Source organism: Ursus arctos, unplaced genomic scaffold (assembly GCF_023065955.2).
Source record: "Ursus arctos isolate Adak ecotype North America unplaced genomic scaffold, UrsArc2.0 scaffold_1, whole genome shotgun sequence".
Taxonomy (NCBI): Eukaryota; Metazoa; Chordata; class Mammalia; order Carnivora; family Ursidae; genus Ursus; species Ursus arctos.
The window spans coordinates 38,133,599-38,152,108 of NW_026622763.1; the positions used below are offsets into that span (position 1 = coordinate 38,133,599).

General features: G+C 40.2%; 1 protein-coding gene across 8 annotated transcripts in view; it reads left to right on the top strand.

Moving 5' to 3' along the window:
• GPD2 (glycerol-3-phosphate dehydrogenase 2) overlaps positions 1–18,510 on the top strand; it is a 136,634-nt gene that overhangs the window by 89,785 nt on the left and 28,339 nt on the right. For all 8 annotated transcript variants that reach the window (XM_026492770.4, XM_048214013.2, XM_057317861.1 and 5 more), the window contains 2 exons: positions 13,701–13,865; positions 14,672–14,816. In XM_026492770.4, coding sequence (XP_026348555.1) covers positions 13,701–13,865; positions 14,672–14,816 — 310 coding nt within the window. The remainder of the gene's footprint in view (positions 1–13,700; positions 13,866–14,671; positions 14,817–18,510) is intronic.

Consider the following 18,510-nt stretch of genomic DNA (forward strand, 5'->3'; position numbering starts at 1 on the left):
TGATATCTAAATTTATTATTACTATTTTTTATATTATATGAAATCATTAGAAGTGTAAGGCTGTGCTTAGTTTTTGTTTGTTGGTTTTATTGTTTTCTTTTCATTTGAAACTTACTGTATGTTACTATTCTGTAGCATTTCAGAGACAAAGGAGAATTTTTTGACATTTATTGAGATCTTTTGGTGAGATAACTATTTTAATGGTACTATTTAATTTTAATTTATGCAGTTGTTTATCAGAAATGAGTCTATAGCCTATTTATTGAATCATTTCATTTTTTCCATTTTCTTACATATTCAATTAGTGCAGATTATTTAAAAAAATATATTTATTTATTTGTCAGAGAGAGGGAGCGCACAAGCAGGGGTAGCAGCAGGCAGAGGGAGAAGCAGGCTCTCCACTGAACAAGGAGCCCGATGTGGGACTTGATCCCAGGACCCTGGGGTCATGACCTGAGTGGAAGGCAGACGCTCAATCGACTAAGCCACCCAGGTGCCCCTATTTAGTGCAGATTTGAATAAAACTGTCTAGAATATTGGAAATGTCTTCTCAAGTACAGGGGGGCATTGATTAGATCTGTGGTCATTTTTTTTTCCCCATCAAGGGAAAATTCTGAGCAACTTGGGATGGAAATGTTGACAGCACATGACCAGGGTAAAGGCAACTTCACCGGAACCAAATTAACTATACATTTATCATTGGGAGCCTCCGTCAGCATAATGGTGGTGCTGGCAGCAAAAATAAACCAACTTCCCTCCCTCCCTTCCTTCTATCCTTTCTTCCTCTTTCTATCTTAAAAATATAAAAATATAAAATATAAATTTTTTCCAGCTTTATTGAGGTATAAATAACAAAACTGCAAGATATTTAAAGTGTACAATTTATTATTATCAAAATGTGCAAAGATATACAAAAGTGGAATAGGATTTTGAACCCATATGTACTGTCTCCAGCTAGAACAATTGGCAACTCACGGGTAATCTTAGTTAATCTAGTTTTTTCCTTTTCCCTTCTCTCTCTTTCTCTCTCATTCTACCTTCCCCCCAGAGCAAAGGTCAAATCCCTACCTCCCTCTTATTTTATATACTGAGAATGATTTTTACATTTTTCAATGGTTAGATTTTGTGGCATAAAATTATATAAAATATAAAATTTAAATGTCAGCATCCATGCTCATTTGTTAGGTATTGTCAATAGTAGAGTTGAGTACATCAATAGGGCTCATATGGCCTTTACAGAAAGTGTACCATCCCCACACCTGGAACATTTTAATGTATATTTAACTTATAAGGGCATGGGCATTCTTTATTTTTTTTTTAAATAATATATAGCCATTATCATAGCCAACCTAATTAAAGACAATTTTCAATATCATCCAGGATATCCATGTTCAAATTTTATATGAGATGTAGTTTGGCCAGCTAGAAATTGAAGTATCATTGAAGGATAGAGTAATGAAACAAAGCTTCAGTGTGTGCGTGTCAGGAAATGGATTTTTTTAAACTTAGAAATGTGCGTTTTCAAATGAGATAATGGAATGCTGTTATCTAAGTTATTTTTCTAGCCTTTTGAAAAGTGTGGGTAGTCATGCTGAGTCACTGACAACTTACAACTCAACCTACTTTCTACAAGTAGAGTATCTTTTTTCTTAACTATGGCTAGTTTATTTTTCCTCCTTGTGTTTAACTTTCCAGAGGAACAAATCTGTTGGCTTAAAAAATATGGCTGGAGCATCTGACATAGTATTTGATGTTTGTGTGTGCAACATTGACGTAATTTCATTGATAACTGTATTGGGCATAAACTTGGTCTTTTTATCCAGGATCTATCAAATAGTCTAGTAGCTGTTAGGGGGTAGTTAAGTGGCCTTAGCGGAAGGACTCTGTCAGGCTGAGTCTCACAGCCTTTACACCTCAGTCTTCTGCCTCAGCATGTGATCATGGCTGTAAAGGTTCAGAGTACCTATTTTTTTCATTTCTCTCAGGGTGGTCAGCCTCTGTTATAACAATTGGTGGTCACTAGTCAAACTCACAGACTCTTGAATTATAAATTAATTATCTCATTTTATTTTTAGTGATTTATTTATTTACTTTAGAGAGAGAGAGAGAAAGAGAGACAGAGCACGAGTGGGGGGTGGGGCAGAGAATCTCAAGCAGACTCCCTGCTGAGCACAGAGCTGGAAGTGGGGCTCGATCTCAGGAACCTGAGATCATGACCTGAGCTGTTGATCGCTCAACTGACTGAGCCACCCAGGTGCCCTTAAATTGATTATTTTAGACAACAAATAGTTTAGTACCTTTCTGCATGCCACGTACCATTGTGCTTGCTGGAGGTAAATTGGTGGTGGTGATATTGGGGTGGAAAGAACTAAGTCCCTGCCCTTCATTTATTGTTTCCTATGAGAAACCAGACATCCCCGTAGATCAGATGAGTCATGATTGTTGTTGAAGAAAAAAAAAAATTCCGGTAGGGCAAACTTTTTGAATATCCAAATTAAAATCAGAATTTTGCTTAGTAAATTATTAAATTTAAGTAGAAGTGATTGAATATTCTTACTGTAGTTTGAAACATATCTGTTAAAGATATATTTGTCAAGTGAGTCTGAAAGTTTTGTTTTTATAAGTAAAAAGAATTAAATTCTTGTTTTCCTTTTTTTAAAGTTTCAAGCCCCAAGTAAAGTTTCTCAATAAACATCGAATCTGGGTCGCTAAGAGATACTGTGATAACTGAGGAATGTTAATGATTTGGATAACAAAAGACTATCTCAAACAAAAGGAAAGGGAAGATAAATTTAGTAGAAAGAAATGTTTATTAACAATACTAGCTTCATTCTTTTTTTTTGTTTTTGTTTATTTGACAGAGAGAATGAGAGAGAGCAAGCAGGGGGAGCTGCAGGCAGAGGGAGAAGCAGGCTCCCACTGGGCAGGGAGCCTGACGTGGGACTCGATCCCAGCACCCCGGGATCATGACCTGAGCCAAAGGCAGACGCTTAACCTACTGAACCACCCAGGGGCCCCTGGCTTCATTCTTATAAGGCTCCCCGTTCACAAATGCTTCCACATATGGGTTAATCGGATCATTGCAATTGCTCCAGAAGATCGGCACAGAAACTGGTGTTAATTCTATTTTGTAGATAAAGAAACCCACTCTGATGGGCAAAGGGACATGCCCAGAATCAAATCAGCCCTGAGCACATAGGTCCTGAACTCAGGTGTCCTGGGTCTCCCAGCGCTCTCCCTCGGCGCCTAGAATTAGCCTGCTTTTCATGTGAATGTGACAGTCCACATTCTTTTCAGAAAATCAGGACATCCGGCTCTGGTCAGACTGATTTGATAACAATTTGATAAGGTGTGGAATCTTCCTGTGATGAGAGGGAGAAATCTGATAAGATACAGGACTCAACCATGCAACCGATAAAGGTTCTCAAAAGGCGGCTTCCAGTTAGAATTCCCCAGCTGGCCCTTAGCACACAGCTCCATGTATTTATTATGTAGCTCACACTTGGAATCGCCCCAGGGGCAGGTTGAGCCATTCCAGCGGGTTTGTAAAAAGTTGTGTGCATGGACTCACACACAAATGAGGAGAGGGGCATAGAACGGGGGTGCTGTGTAAGGGAAAGGACTCTCTTCCGCCTGTCCATCTATGAGAGGTAGATCCGTTTCCCACTAAAGGGCTTTCTTTGCCTTTGTTTCAGAATTCGATTCTCAAGTTTTCAGTCGGTTTACTTGAAATTTTATGATCGCTGTGTATAAAATCGGTGGCACTGGCAGGAACGTGAGAGATCACAGAGTTCCACTCTGTGGCTCAGCGATGAGGAAACTGAGGCAGGGGTCAGGACTGGCCCAGATTTCTAGGCGCAGGCCAAAGATAAATCTGGCGGAGTTAAGTGGAAAAGAACTTTCTGAGAGGGCATTGAGCACCAGGCACAAATGCTGAGAAAGTTGAAGACATAGCTCGAAAAATAAGGGATCCAAAGTGATTGGCGGCAGCCAAAGTCACGGGCGACATCTGTGCCTGCAGGGGCGCATTGAAGACTGACTGCGTGTCACCTCCCGCTCTGCCTCCCCTGCACACGTCTCCGCCATCGCTGTCCCTAGAAAGCGGTGCTGTTGCTGCTGCTGCTGCTTGCCTCCACCTTCAGACTGGATTCCCCACGTCCTGTTCTCTGGGTCACCAACTCTAGGTGGAAGTCTGTGTGCAGAGTCTCTGATGAGAGCCAGGTCAGAGGCTTGGGTCCCAGTGGACCTCCTTTTTCTCCTGTGGGAGGCGTAGCCTTAGTCCCTCTGAGAGATTTATATGGTGGGGGAAGGGGGCTCAGATGCTGGGAAGCAAGACCAAACAACATCAGGACAATTATCTACTATAGAAACACACCCAGTTAGTGGCTGTTTGAGGAATTAGAGCCTGGTTCTTTTGACTTTTCCCAATTTATAGCAAGCGTTGATCTCCTTTGTAAAAACTGGCAGAAACTCCCTATTTTTGGGAGAAAATGAAGTCGTCTGGATTAAGATTTGGTGATTCTGATATTTTAAAACTTTTTTTTTTTTTTCCTGTCAACGCTGTTTCCCTCTGGATTGAAAACCGTTTCTATCCTTTGTGACATCCAGAAGAGAACACTTATTCGTCCATGGTAAAAAGTGAAGATAGAAAATGAGAAAAGAGCAAACAGTACTCACCAAGTGCAGAGATCAAGAGATTAGTGGTCACATAATTTCAGGAAAAGTTTGCCACATTGATGAGCGGTAAACCATTTAAAACTCAAAAATAAACAGAGCTTTTTTGTTTTTATTTTTGAAGTATTTCAGGCAATAGCCACATCTTTCAATTAAGCTGTAAAACAGTCTTGACTTTCCAGTAAATTTTTTTATCTTTTAATAATAACAGTTAATTTTGAGAACTATTATGTTGTAACATATGCTCCTTATCTTACTGATTGCTCACGTTAACCCCCTGTCCACCCCATTATTATCCCCCTTGTACAGAGAAGTGAATAGAACCTAGCTGAAGCGGCTAGTGTGAGGTTTCCCTGTTGGTAGGGAATGGACTGGAAGGCAAGTACACATTCCTGTGAAGGAAGCCTTGCAAATCTTCCCCTAACACAGGAGAGAAAAGAAGATGGGTCTGGAGTGCTATGCTTGGTGACACCTTAGGAACACGGCAGAGCAAAAAAGGAAGGAAATGTGGTAAGGGTTGGAGACTTTTTGGAACTTGTGACTTTTCCAAGTTAGACTGTAGATTTGCTCTTGTATCTCAGAATCGTGGGGCAGCTGGACCAATCTTGTTTCCATTTCTGTTCCCTGTAGTGATACCGAGCTCAAGGCCTGGCATGCAGTAGGTGTGTAAGAAATATTGGTAAACGGAGTAAACGTCAAGCGTCCCCAGGACAGTTATCTTGGGTTAAGATGCAGTTCCTCCCAGACCATAGACTCAGTAAATGAAGGCCCTCACCCTCGACGCGAGATATTCTGAGATCACTGATCAGTGATTTCCGTGCATTTCAGAAACAACCAGAGAAGATTACCTATGGCTTTAGGCCACATATTGTATGGTTTATAAAAGAGTCTCTAGAGTGTGTCTTGCTGACCGACTTTACAACTTCATTTCAACTAATTTTTGTCTCATTACTTCTTTTCTCTTTTTCTCCCTTCAAAGTACAGAAACTTATTTGGGGCCGGTGCTAGTGGGAGAATGAATTGCCCTGGGGAGGGGTCTTTATTGTAAATCGATGGGTAGAGCATTTTTGCACAGATAGAGCTGATAAATACCCAGAACCTTCTGTTTATGGTTGAAATGTGGTTTTATTTTTGTTCAACTCCAGCTAGATTCCTAAGTATCTGAAAAGTAGAAAACTTACTCTTCATTAGATTCTTTTAAAACTTCTTTCAAGAAAGGAGAGTCCTGAGGGTATAGAAACTTTCCGTACTTAAATATGTCACGTTAAGGTACCTCACAATGTTTCGTTTACAGGGGGCCAAAGACCACAGATCCACGCTGATTGCTAATTATTCAGATTGTAAATAGCTCGTTCCAAGAACTTAGGGTGAGACAAAAGAAACAGGAAGGAACAAAAGGCCCACGATAATGAAAAGGATATTGTGAAGAGAAAGGCTGGGTAGAATTATGATGCAGGTCACATCCTGTGCCTGTATTTAATTGTACCTTTGTATTTAATAATAAAAATGATTACATGCTCAGTGCTAACAGGTGTCCCTTCCTGAGAACGGTAGTATGGATAAGTGACAGCAAATTATTCCAATTCATAAACTTTGAATATGATGCTTTTCTTTTGAGTTTCTCTGGTCTATACTAGAAGACATTTTCTGCAGAAATATACATCAAGCCAGGAAGAGTTTTAAACTTAATTCCTGATAAGTATGTATAAAATATAGGTGAATACTTTAAAGTTCGAATGAAAAAAATTACTTTACAGGCCCTATTTAATGAAATGGGGCTGTGCTAATGCCATGTCGCATTTCTGGTAGTTTATGCTTCATATAAGCTTTGGATATAATTGCAAATTAGCAGTGATTAAAGTTTATAGTTGGTGGTCTTGCTGTTAGGGCTTAATTGCCTTCTCTGCATTTTCTCTACTTCTTGCGAATCTGGGCTGCCTTTCCTAACTGCCCTGTCTAAAATATAACCCCTGCCCCAGGGAGTTGCTCTCCCTGCCTCAGATTTTTCCCTCTATTGCCATTATTGCAATGTCTAATTGTCTTAATAGTTGATTTTAGTTGATTTTATCTGTCTTCCCATTAGAGTGTGGTTCCATAGAGCAAAGACTAGGGTAGTCCTGTTCTCCCTACTCAGTGGAGCCCTAGGCCTCGCATCACGCCCGGCTCCCAATATGTACTCAATATTTGTTAAAGGGATCTGCCACCTGCTGTCCTAGTCATAATCAAACCCTTGCTTGCTTTAACTTTATCACTGGCCTTCTCCTTCTGCTTGGTTTTCCACCAAAGATTGTGTGATAGAAGACATCCTGTTTCCATTGTGTACTGGGTGGCTAAGTAGAGAGACAATAGTCCCTTGGTTCAGTGGAGACCACAGCCACAGTGAGGGTAGAGTTGAGTGGTTGGCAACTGTTCCTAGAATCTCTTGGCCTTGAGCACATTCCTCTTATTTGAGTACTCCCTCACCTGTGATTGTGTCCTATAATCATGTACATTTACTCATTTATTCATTCAACAAATTTTGGAATATCTGCCTACGGTAGGTACTGGGAAAGCAAAATTGAATAAGATTCACTCTGTTCTTTTAGGAACCTACTATTAGAATCAAGGTTTCCTAGAGCTGGAACGACATCTATTTAGGTGTCTGTTGTAAACCTGGTTTCTAGCACAATTTCTGACACATTACAATTTTTTAGTACAGATTTGCTCAATAAATGAGTGAGTGTTGAAATGCAGATATTTAGAAAATAGTTTGTGGTGTAATAAGTATATGTTTACAGTGTCATGGAAGCACAGAGGGAAGAAGGCTATTGTGTCCAAGAGGAGTCAGGGAAGGTTTCATGAAGGAAAGATGATAGGATGTTTCATGGAGTAGAGACACCACGAGCAAAAAGTCAGAGGTATGAAGAGCAGAGTTTTCTCTGAAGATGGCGCTATTGTCAACCTGGAGATTTAGGGTCAGTGTGAGGAAGGAATGGACATTGAGGCTGTCAGAATCGTCAACTTCCTTATTCAAGTACCCTATGCTCTAAATTGCTCTGTGGCACAGACTAATCATCTTACCACCATTTATTTTATACCATTTCTATAGGAAATTGAATTGTGTCCTAAATCATCATCTTAGAAGGCAGTCTTGAGGGGCGCCTGGGTGGCTCAGTCGTGAAGTGTCTGCCTTCAGCTCAGGGTGTGATCCTGGAGTCCCGGAATCGAGCCCCGCATCGGGCTCCTCTGCTGGGAGCCTGCTTCTTCCTCTCCCACTCCTCTGCTTGTGTTCCCTCTCTCGCTGGCTGTCTCTATCTCTGTCAAATAAATAAATAAAATCTTAAAAAAAAAAAAGGCAGTCTTGAAGATAGAACCTATTTTTAAGTCAGGACTAACTTTATTAGAAAATTGGCTACATTGCCTGTATGTTATCTATTGCCAAAATTCCACGTACCAAAAACCATAAAACCGCAGGAGCATAAAAACAATTAGGCTTTGTTGCTCATGCACTGGAGTGGTCATCTAGGTGGTTCTCATAATCTTGTCTGGAGTTGGCGCTGGGGTTCTTCTGGTTTCCCCTGAACTTGCACTCCTGCTTGGAGGTGTTGATTGTCAGCTGATGCAGAATGGCCTTGGCTGGGATGACTAGGGCAACTTGCCCGTGCCCCTCTTCGGCCTCCTGGTACTGGCAGGCTAGCCTGGGTATGTCCTTTTTGTGGCATTGGCAGAACGTCCTTTTTAAAATCACATCCCCTGATATTCCATTGACCCAAAAAAACCACTTTCACGTGGCTGAGTCCAGAGTCAGAGTGGGAGAGGACACTCAAGATGGATGGCAAAGGGCATGGCGACAAGGAGGTGTGAAGAATCGGGACATTTTTGGCAGTCTACTGCAGATAGCCCACAAAAGCCAATCAAATCAAGATTTCGCTTTCATTTTAGAACTAGTGGAACAATATGATTTCTGATTTTGTTTTTATGATTTACTTTATAAAACACCTGTCTTTTGGTTTTTATTAATGCCCATTCTCTTTTCAGACATGCTGGGCCAAAGTGAGGGAAACCAGAAATGAGGAATAGGTGAAATGAAATCTTGAAAGGGATAGGTAGCTACTGAGGATTAGCCGTTCCGTGCACTGTAGGATTCCAGGGGGGCCAGCCCGCTCCTCTCCTCGTGTAGGACACTGAAACCCAGGGGAGTACCCTGACACATGTGACCCAGTCCTTCCAAGCCCAGAGCCCTTCTCCACTGTATCTGGGAAGGTACGTCCTCCCTAAACTGCTCCCTGAGTGCCCCTGATCCCTGCCGCTCCCCACACAAATCATTACTTTTCTAAATAGTTTACTTTTGGGAATTGCGTTGTCACAATTTACCGTGAGAAGTATGTTCTCATTCTGAGTTTTCCTTTTCAGTTTTATTCATCATATGACCTTAAACCAGATTTTATTAAACCCTTAGACACACACACACACACACACACACACACACACCCCTCTTTTCCACTCTGCTTCTACTTGCACTCTTCCCATCAGAAAGGCACATTTTAAGTATAATCATTCTATTAAATCAGCTCGAGTTTAGTAGGTTGGCCTTTGAATTACCTTTGCCAGACTGCTCAGGAGAAGCTGCCCAAGAGGTCATTGTGACACTGTCAGTCTGACACAATGAAGCATGCCCTGGGGATTTTGTTAGGAATGGGATTAGAGCTTCAGGGAAGTGTTCTTTCTTTCAAGCATCCTTTTCCCCCTGCTAGCAGGAGCCATGTGATTGCAAGAGACCCAGGCCAGGCACAGGGAGATGGGAGGAAATGTTCTCAACATTTCAACAGTGGCAGTGTTTATGGATGCTGAAGTTATGGGCAGGTGTTATTTTAATTAAAAACGATTTTTTATCTAACAGTTAGACTTTCTGTACAGACTCCTGGGTCCGTAGTTATGGCTGTGCACTGTAAATGGCCGTTTAAAAAGTGCCCTGTATGAAAAGAAGACTGTAGGTAGAATTTCAGAGCGTCATACAATGTTAGATCTGAAGGACCAAGAAAATGCCAGGTAATTTGTTACCAAGGGTTTTTTTTTTTTTTCGTATTTACTCGTTCTTCACATCCTTTCCACATTCAGGGATTCTATCTCTTTTTTTCAGTTGTTTTGCTTGTTAACTTTGTTGCCAAACTTTGAAACCCTCTGAGGAGAGCAATACTGCTATGTCTTCAAAATATTTACATTTGAGGCCAATCTTTTAGATGATGACATTCTAAAATATTTTTTGCGTAAAGTTATCTCTCACTATCCTAATAGCAGGGCCACTGAGAATTAAGAAAAAATTCTTCTCTGCCACCACTGACCTTCATTCTTTTCAGTAGGTTGATTTAATATTGTGTTTTTCTAAACAAGGGAAAACAGTTAAAGTTCCACCTCTTATGTGCTTCCGTGAGTTCAGTATGTGCACATATGTGAGATTTCAAGTGCAAAAGGAGAATAGAGAAGGGAACAGATTTTCAGAGTCCCCGTCTGGGTCCTTGCGTAAGTGCCAATGTAAAGCTATGCTATTCACTGATCAGTGAGTAGTATCATGTTGCCTGGCTCTCAGGAAACGGATTGGAAAATCCAAACTTAATAAGCAGATCAACTGGTTGGGGGGGGGGTCGAGATTATTGTATCATATTCCAATGACATGCAATGTTGTCAAAACTTTTTTTCTCCAGACATAAAATTACAGGAGGCATATAGATACCTTTCAAAATGTCAGTAAAGGGGATTGGAGGGGAATTCAGTTAAGAATAGTAAAAATTTACCATTTCTCCTGGGAAGCACGCACTGAGAGCATCTGGGTATCTCAGGGTAAAGGGTGAATTTAATGTGGATAGGGGAGGACTGTATCATGAATCCGAGGAGGTAAATGAATTAAGCTTAATGTCTGGGTGGATGTGTGAGCTCCTGGGCCCAGAGGAAAGTCAGATTGCTTACTCCTCAATTTTTAAGAACTTACCGTAGCTATGTTTGAACTCCCCTGCAGAGAAAGGGGAAATAGGATGAGTGTTGAGGGAATCATTCATAACCATTTCTCCCCCTGTCCCACTTATCCAACTTAAATATAAGGGCTAGTTTGGGTTTAAGTTAAGATTTTCCACATTTCTGGGGTTTCTCTGCTTCCCTCAAATTTCTTGCCACCAACTTTCTGATGTCTGAAAATTCCTTTACATGAGACAAAACATTCCATAGTTAGAGGTAAGACTATAGATCAATAAAGACTGCAAAAATTTATGAATTTATATAAAATTGACATAAATCTATAAGACTGTATATCTAAGACTATAAATAAACCTGTTTATTTAACTCACCGAATGGAATTTGGCTAAACTTAACACTTACTCAATACCTGTCTGTGCTTGGTACTAACAAGGGGAAAATAATGATGAACAAGAAAGGCTTCCTGCCTTCCCATGACTGGGGTGAGGAGGTGGGAAATCATACAGGGATTACGCTGGCAGGTGAGCTCCCGGAGAACAGAGATCACCCTGTATCTCTCTCACCAGTGTGTTCCCTGCATTGGTCTCTGGGCTTGAGTCATAATCAAGCCTTATTATTTTTTAAGTTGATGGATACATGGGTAAATATACCATAAAGCCTATAAAAAAAGGTAGATACAGGATATAATATTGGCTCAGAAGAAGGGATGAACAACTTTGCCTTGGAGGGACTCAGGGAAGGCAGGACTTCAAGGGGAGATATTTGAACCAGATCATGAGGGATGAATAGGAGTTGTCTGAGCTTCCAGAATAGTATTGCAGCCAGAAGTATTAGTGTGGACAAGAAGGTGGGAAATGGCAGGAATGTGGAGAAAGTTGCAAAAATGTGACCATCCTAGATACTAAGAATAACGGGGGAGGAAGAATTGTGGCAGGTGAGGATCATAGCATGAGGGCCTTTGTTCCTAAGTGGGTGACACACTGGTTCGAGTCCAGGGCTGCTGGGTAGCAGGGCGGGCGTGGAAAATAGAAGGAGAATAAGGACCAAAGAAACTTCTTCCCTCCTCACACTTTTAACTGAGGTCGATCTTGTTTACCTGACAAAGTACTGGGATTTGGAAGCTAATTAGGGGGGCACTTCTTAGTATAGAAGCAACAGAGTTTGATACACTATACCAGTGCTGTTCTGATGGGATTTTATGTTTTGAAAAGGTATTAAAAGAGAGATTTTAGATTTTCGAAGCTTTGAGTTTTATCATTAGATGACTGTGTAATAGGTATACTACTTTACAGAATAATCCTTTCAGTTAACAAATAGCATTTCTGCCTGGTTCCTCTGGACAGTGACTTCATATAGGATTTAAAATAGTTGATTTACATGTGGCTTTCCAGAGACGCGTCCTGTGTGTAAATCGAGGCACACCTGGTGGGGTGTGAGTTTTCCTACCATACGCACGTCACTTGGATTTCTTGTACCACGCATAGGGTGTTTCATTGTCACGTACATAAATCAGTGAGTAGGGAAGGCTTGGATGGGATGGCTACTCTTCTTTCGTTTAGATGTGTCGTCTCTGTAGTTTAGAGAGATCTGTACTGGAATTCTTAGTTCCGGTTTGTTCGCATGCATGTAACTTGCTGGAGCACCTTCCAATTTGAAGTGAGCCCTCCATTAACAGAAGTTGGTTTCTTAGACTTAACTTGAAATATAACCACTGACTGTTCTAATGGCAACTTTAGGGCCATGCTGAATTGAAATCGATGCAAGTGCTGCCAGTCTTTCTTCCCACTTACCCATCAGCTACTCCCACTCTCGTTCCTTTCTTCCCCTACTTCCATTCTATTAATTTCTGGGTAAAACAAGCCCTTACTCTGCATGGCGAAGTTCAATGTATGTTCTCCACTGATAGAGGTTTTACTGTAGAGGGAAAGGTTCTTGGCTGATCGTGTTAGTTTGGCAGTTTTAGAATAAGATGTTTGTGGGGGAGGGGTGGCAGAATCTTCGGTCATTGATTCTCTCTTTATAACTTTGCCCTTTTAGCTGGAACAGATTACCTGTGCGGGGCTTCTGGCCCTGCACAGACTGAATCACAAGGAAGAGACTTTACATAGACCATTTATACTAAATGTTTGGTACGCTGGCAACATAAATCAACAACAATATCCATTACAAATTCATCCCTTTATCAGTATTATCTTGATAGAGCTGATCCCAGTGTGTGGGAATTTGAACCCTGATTCAATACATCTAGCCCTGGGTAATTAATTATTCAGGGCACAGAGAACCTGGCCCCTGCAATGTAGAGTAATTCTTCCTGGTCAGCGTGAACTCCACTGGCAATAATAAATAGAAAACGTCTCTAGTGATGCCAGTATTTTAAAGTGATTAATCATCTTCCCCCCCTCTTCGGCTCCCCCTTAGTTTTCTTTAACTAGGATTTTTCAGCAATAAATCTTTAACAATACAGGTAGGAATTGTTCTGTAATTAAATTTTGCCCTGCTTAATTTCTTACCTTTTATGTGTGTTTTAAAAAAAAAATGTCACATTTTAAGGAGCTCTGATCAAAAGTCAAACCAAGAAAAATCCTTTTACAGAATACTGAGAGATCCTCTATGGAAGATGAAGCTCTTGATTTTGAATATTAGAGAGAGCACATACTCCTAAAAATTGTTCATCGACACCAGTTGGAGTGTCAGATATTCTGAGGTTTTGAATTGCTTCATTTGCGTGCATACGGGTTGTCTGTATTGGGAAAAGTCTGACATATACATATGTTCCCAAACTGCGAGAATAATTACTTATTTCTTAACTTTCAGATAATCGATGTGAGCTCTTGTAGGAAAGGGATATTTTTTTTGCCCTTTTTGCGGTATACAAAGTGCACTCGGTGAAGTGGCAGGTAAATGCCTGACCGAGAATGACCACGTATTTTTAAATCATGCCCTATAGAGCTGACCAGCCATCATGTATATTCCGGGTGACAGGGACAGATGTGACATATCTGTTTTGACACACTTCTGTACCACCAGTCTGTGGCTCGAGGTGACTCCTGTCCCTCCTCTGATGCTTTCCCCTGCTGCAGGACAACACAACGACGCACGGATGAACCTTGCCATTGCCCTCACTGCTGCCAGGTATGGGGCTGCCACAGCCAATTACATGGAGGTAGTGAGCTTGCTCAAGAAGACAGACCCCGACACGGGGAAAGAGCGAGTGAGCGGCGCGCGGTGCAAGGACGTGCTCACAGGTATGCCGAGGCTCGAGCAGGGAGGGATTTCTTAGCATCTTGCCTTGCCTATGTAATGACTGAATTATAATTTTTCTGTCACTTCTCTTTTATTTAAGCCAGATTTCAGAGTCATATTAATTATATTCCTTATTGTCAACAATGACTGGTTTAACGTGAAAATTTTCCCTTGTGGTACTTGGCAATTTTTCCCCTTTGTGTTAAATAATAATAATGATAATAATAAATGCCCACAAAATTCCCACAGCTACGAATGCATTCCATTTGCTTTACAAAAACATGTTATTAATAAAATTAAATAAATGTGCCAAGTTTCAAAGTAAGTGACACAGGCGGTGCATTTATACGTCGTTAGAGTCAATCACTTTCACTTTGGTTAGATTTTCATCCTGATTCTATGGCCATGGAGTCAGAGTCTCAAATTTACCTCGTTCCCGGAACCAGCCTGAGAAATACGTTGTCTCACGGCAACGCCGTTTCCACAGTTGAGCTGTAAGGAGAACGCGGCTTAATTACTCATCCCACTTTCTTCATGTTTGGCACGCAGGTGCTGGGCACTTTGCAAACTAGACAGAACTGCGCTGAAAAAGTGGCGTGCTCTCTCTTCAGCTTGGTCTTGTTTGGGTCAGTGGACTCAGGCGCGAGCCGTGTGTGTGGCTTTTCGGGAACTCGGGCTGCTCGTGTCACTTAGTGTGCTGTGCGATGTACTTCGCCATAGGTTAAGTTTATAGGTGAATTAATAATCCACGGCATCCGTGAGCGGAGAAACAAATGGGGCATGTGATTGATGCTGCTTTCTTTCACAGGGCAGGAATTTGATGTGAGAGCCAAATGTGTTATCAACGCCACGGGACCTTTCACAGACACCGTGCGCAAAATGGATGATAAGAACGCCACGGCTATCTGCCAGCCCAGCGCCGGGGTCCACATCGTGATGCCCGGTTATTACAGGTAAGCGGATGCCGGCTGGGCGCCGTGGCCCGAGTGGGGGCCGCCGGAGACCGTCGCATGTAGCCTTCCAGCACACGTCTCGGAATGATAGATGGTCTAACTTGCTGTTCAAAAGGAGGAGAAATAAGCAAAGGAACTCTTCCAAGACACAAAATACAATCCTTCCGTGGGAATTGCTTAGCTCTTAAAACTCATTTCTCGGGGTTAAAGGATTTGGGACCTATTTTTGTACTTTCTTCAGTGTACTCACCTTCAGAGACCGGGCCTTAGTATTTTTGAGTTTTAATTAAAGTATTAAAGGTGAAATTGGTAAAAATTTCCATGAAGGGCATATATTAATGGAAACACCAACAAATTAATTTCATGAAATACTCAAATTTGCTCATGAAGAATCTGAAAATGAGGATCACGCAGGTATTTGTATGCTTAGCGCTTTTAAAACATGTTTTGAAAAATATGACAGCAAGTAAAAATTGGATATAATTTCTAATCTACCGTATTAACAGAGATCATTGTCAGTGGAGAAATGGGTATGGATAGAGATGGGACACAAATAGCCGTTAATGGAAAATTATTGAAGTTGAGTGATGGGCACATTAAACTGTTCTTTTTTTACATATTTTGGAAAATTTTAACAAATTAAAAAAGAAACATTTAGATGGCTTTAGTTAAGAAATTGATAACGATTAGCTCTAATGTACATGTCAAGACTTCTGTGGAAAAAAATTCATGTGACCATGCCAAGAGTATGGAACATGCGTACTGTTTTTATCTCCATATATAGTCAGTCTAGTAGGCAAACTAGCAGTTCTGTATAGAGTAATGATCTATGCTCCAGCTATGCATTATGATACTATTTGTAGTCAAGAAATATTAGAAACTGCTTCCCTTCCTAACCTTAATAGAATGGATAAGTAAATTATGGCATAGCTGCAAAGGGAATATTACACAGTCACTAAAATGGTAATTATAAGTAACTTTAATGTTTTATGAAAACACTAATGATAAAATGTTAGTTTAGAATGAAGGATACAAGATTATACACTGTACAGGTATATAGAAGTACTAAAGGTGATTATTTCTAGGTGATATGATTATGGGTGGCAGTTAAAGGTGGTAATTTCTAGGTAATGTGGTTAGGATGAGAGTTATCTCTTCTGTATTTTAATAGTCTTCCATTAAAGGTCATATAAATTCTTTAATATTTGGTAAAATGGATATACAGAATCTATATTTTATTTAATGTCTGCATTCTCCTGGAATGCTATCCTGCTATGTTCTATGATGCTGCTGCTTTATTATCAGTTTTTCGGTAACTAAATCTTCCTGAGGAGAGTCCAGGAGACACCTGATTTGTACCAAATTCACTCTACCAAGAAAATATTACACTTCTATCAAGAACATATCAAAGTCCATTTCTTATCCACCAAATTCCAAGACTTCTTTCTCATTTTCTAAATGTCTGTGTGTAGTAAGTAGAGCATCATTAGTATTTTCACTTAGGACTAAAGAAACCAAGGTGTTTTCAGGCTTAATAATAAAAATGTATGCAGCAGTACTTAATAGAGTTTTAAAAACTGTTGATCAGAATTTAGTTAAATGAAAAGGAGAGAAGTAAATATTTGTAAATATGCAAATATTTCTTACATATAGGAAGTTTTCAACAATAGTTCCATTCATAATTATGTGTGTTCATTTTGTATGGGATTAAAAATATGCAAGGCCAGCTAGTTTGTAAGTTTTTTTGAAGGGGTTTGTTTTTTTTTTAAATATCCTTTAGACTATAGATATAATACCTAAACTATGGACACACACATTATCATATTTGTTTGGATCTTAGTAAATTCAATACAATCTCTTGTGTATTATGTTTCATGTTTTCTTCACTATTGTCCCATAATATCAGAGTACCTATTATCCCTTATGTTAATTTTGCCACTTAATAATGAGAACATTTGGGACAGCCATTTTATTCTGTAAACCTTAGTTTACCCATCATTAAAATGGGGAGACAGAGGGTAAATTAAGGTGATACCTTGGTGTGGAACTTGATGTTCATCACTTTACCTCTTGCTGACTGCGTGACCTTGGCAATTACTTCTTTCAGCTTCTGGTTCCTTATCTCATGATAGTATCTAATTTGTATACATTTTGACAATGATCCTTTGATTACTTTCTATCCATTTTGTCAGCTACTCTTCATGAAGTGTCTGGCACATATAGTGACCAGTAAGTATTTTTTGAATGAATCCCAGTAACTTTTTTGTAACTTGCCCAAATTGAGATTGTTGCTTTTTTCAAAGTCAAAAGTTAATGTAGCACCTATAAGGGATATTTTTCATATGGAGAAGTTAAAATATGAAAACAAAATATGATTCTTCATTTTAGTGTTCAGATAACCCATGTATGCAAAAGTAAATAAGTAAAAGTAATCACTCTAGAAAAAGAGAAAGATACAAAACGAAAAGTGAGAGTCTCTCTTCTTCCTCATGTCCCACCTTACCCCTCACTTCAGTTCTTCTCTGGTAATCAGTAACACTTATGATTCCTTCATAAAATTGTGTGTTTAGACTTGCACAATTGTCTATCCTTTTAAAAATTTTACGTGAAAGAGGTCATGCTACACATATAGTTCTGTACACCTACTTTATAATATCCTAATAACAGAGTAGCTAGGTGCTTCAAATATGTATCACCTGGATGTAATATTTTCAAAACGGAATGCCTTTCTTAATCCCCCCAAGTGTATCATTGGCTTCAAGTCCCCTCCCCGTAAGTCATGACAGTTAGTTACCGCTGGGTCTGCTTCAGACGCAGTAAGGGATCTCATGCTGCTTTGGGAGAAATGAATGTCCCCGTTTTTAGCACCTTCAACTATGACCACCGTACATCCTGCCGGAAACCTTAGAGGAGTGGTTTGCAGCCCAGGTCCTATTCAGGGTCTGTTGCAGATGAGCCCCTTCGTTTGGGATTGTGGCCTAGATTCAGGGTTTATCCCCTCTTAAGGTATCCCAGAGGGATGGTTTTGCTCTCCATATCCACTCATTCTCTTGGGTGGGGTCAGACTGAAATGGCTTTCTGGGCTCATCAGTTAGTCAGTCACACTCAGTTATAGCTCAGGGGTTCGACTAGGTCCTCGGGGACGAGTCAGGCCTTCTGGGGCTGCCCTATAAACTGACTGATGGTACCTCAAGGCCTAACATTTCCACTAGAACCTGATCAGTTTAGAAACGCAGTGAGTTCAGTAGCCACTGATTTGTTGAATGTAGGCTGCTAAAATGTAACACAAAGACCATGTGTATACCTTGCTGGGCTGTTTCGGGAATATCTTCATGTCATTTTTAAGCTTATGACTCTAACTTACACGTGCCACGGTAGCAACTTTTTCGTTTGGATTATTTAAATTTCAGAAAACCCAGCACACAGAAATCATTTATTTTTAAAGGTACTCTTTAGCTGACATTAAGAACAAATCTGCAATTTTCATCAGAGTTGTGGCTAGATGCTCTTTCAAAAGCAGCAACAGTGCAACAAATGACTCAAATACATGAAAATAATCATCTCCTCCTTCTACCTGTGGATGCCTTTTACCACTGGCAAGAGGTCAATTTTGTTTTCCTATATTGCTGTGTGCATACTGTTAGCTCTAACACTGATTGCTAAGTAGTTAACAATAAATTGATTTCAGTTTAAA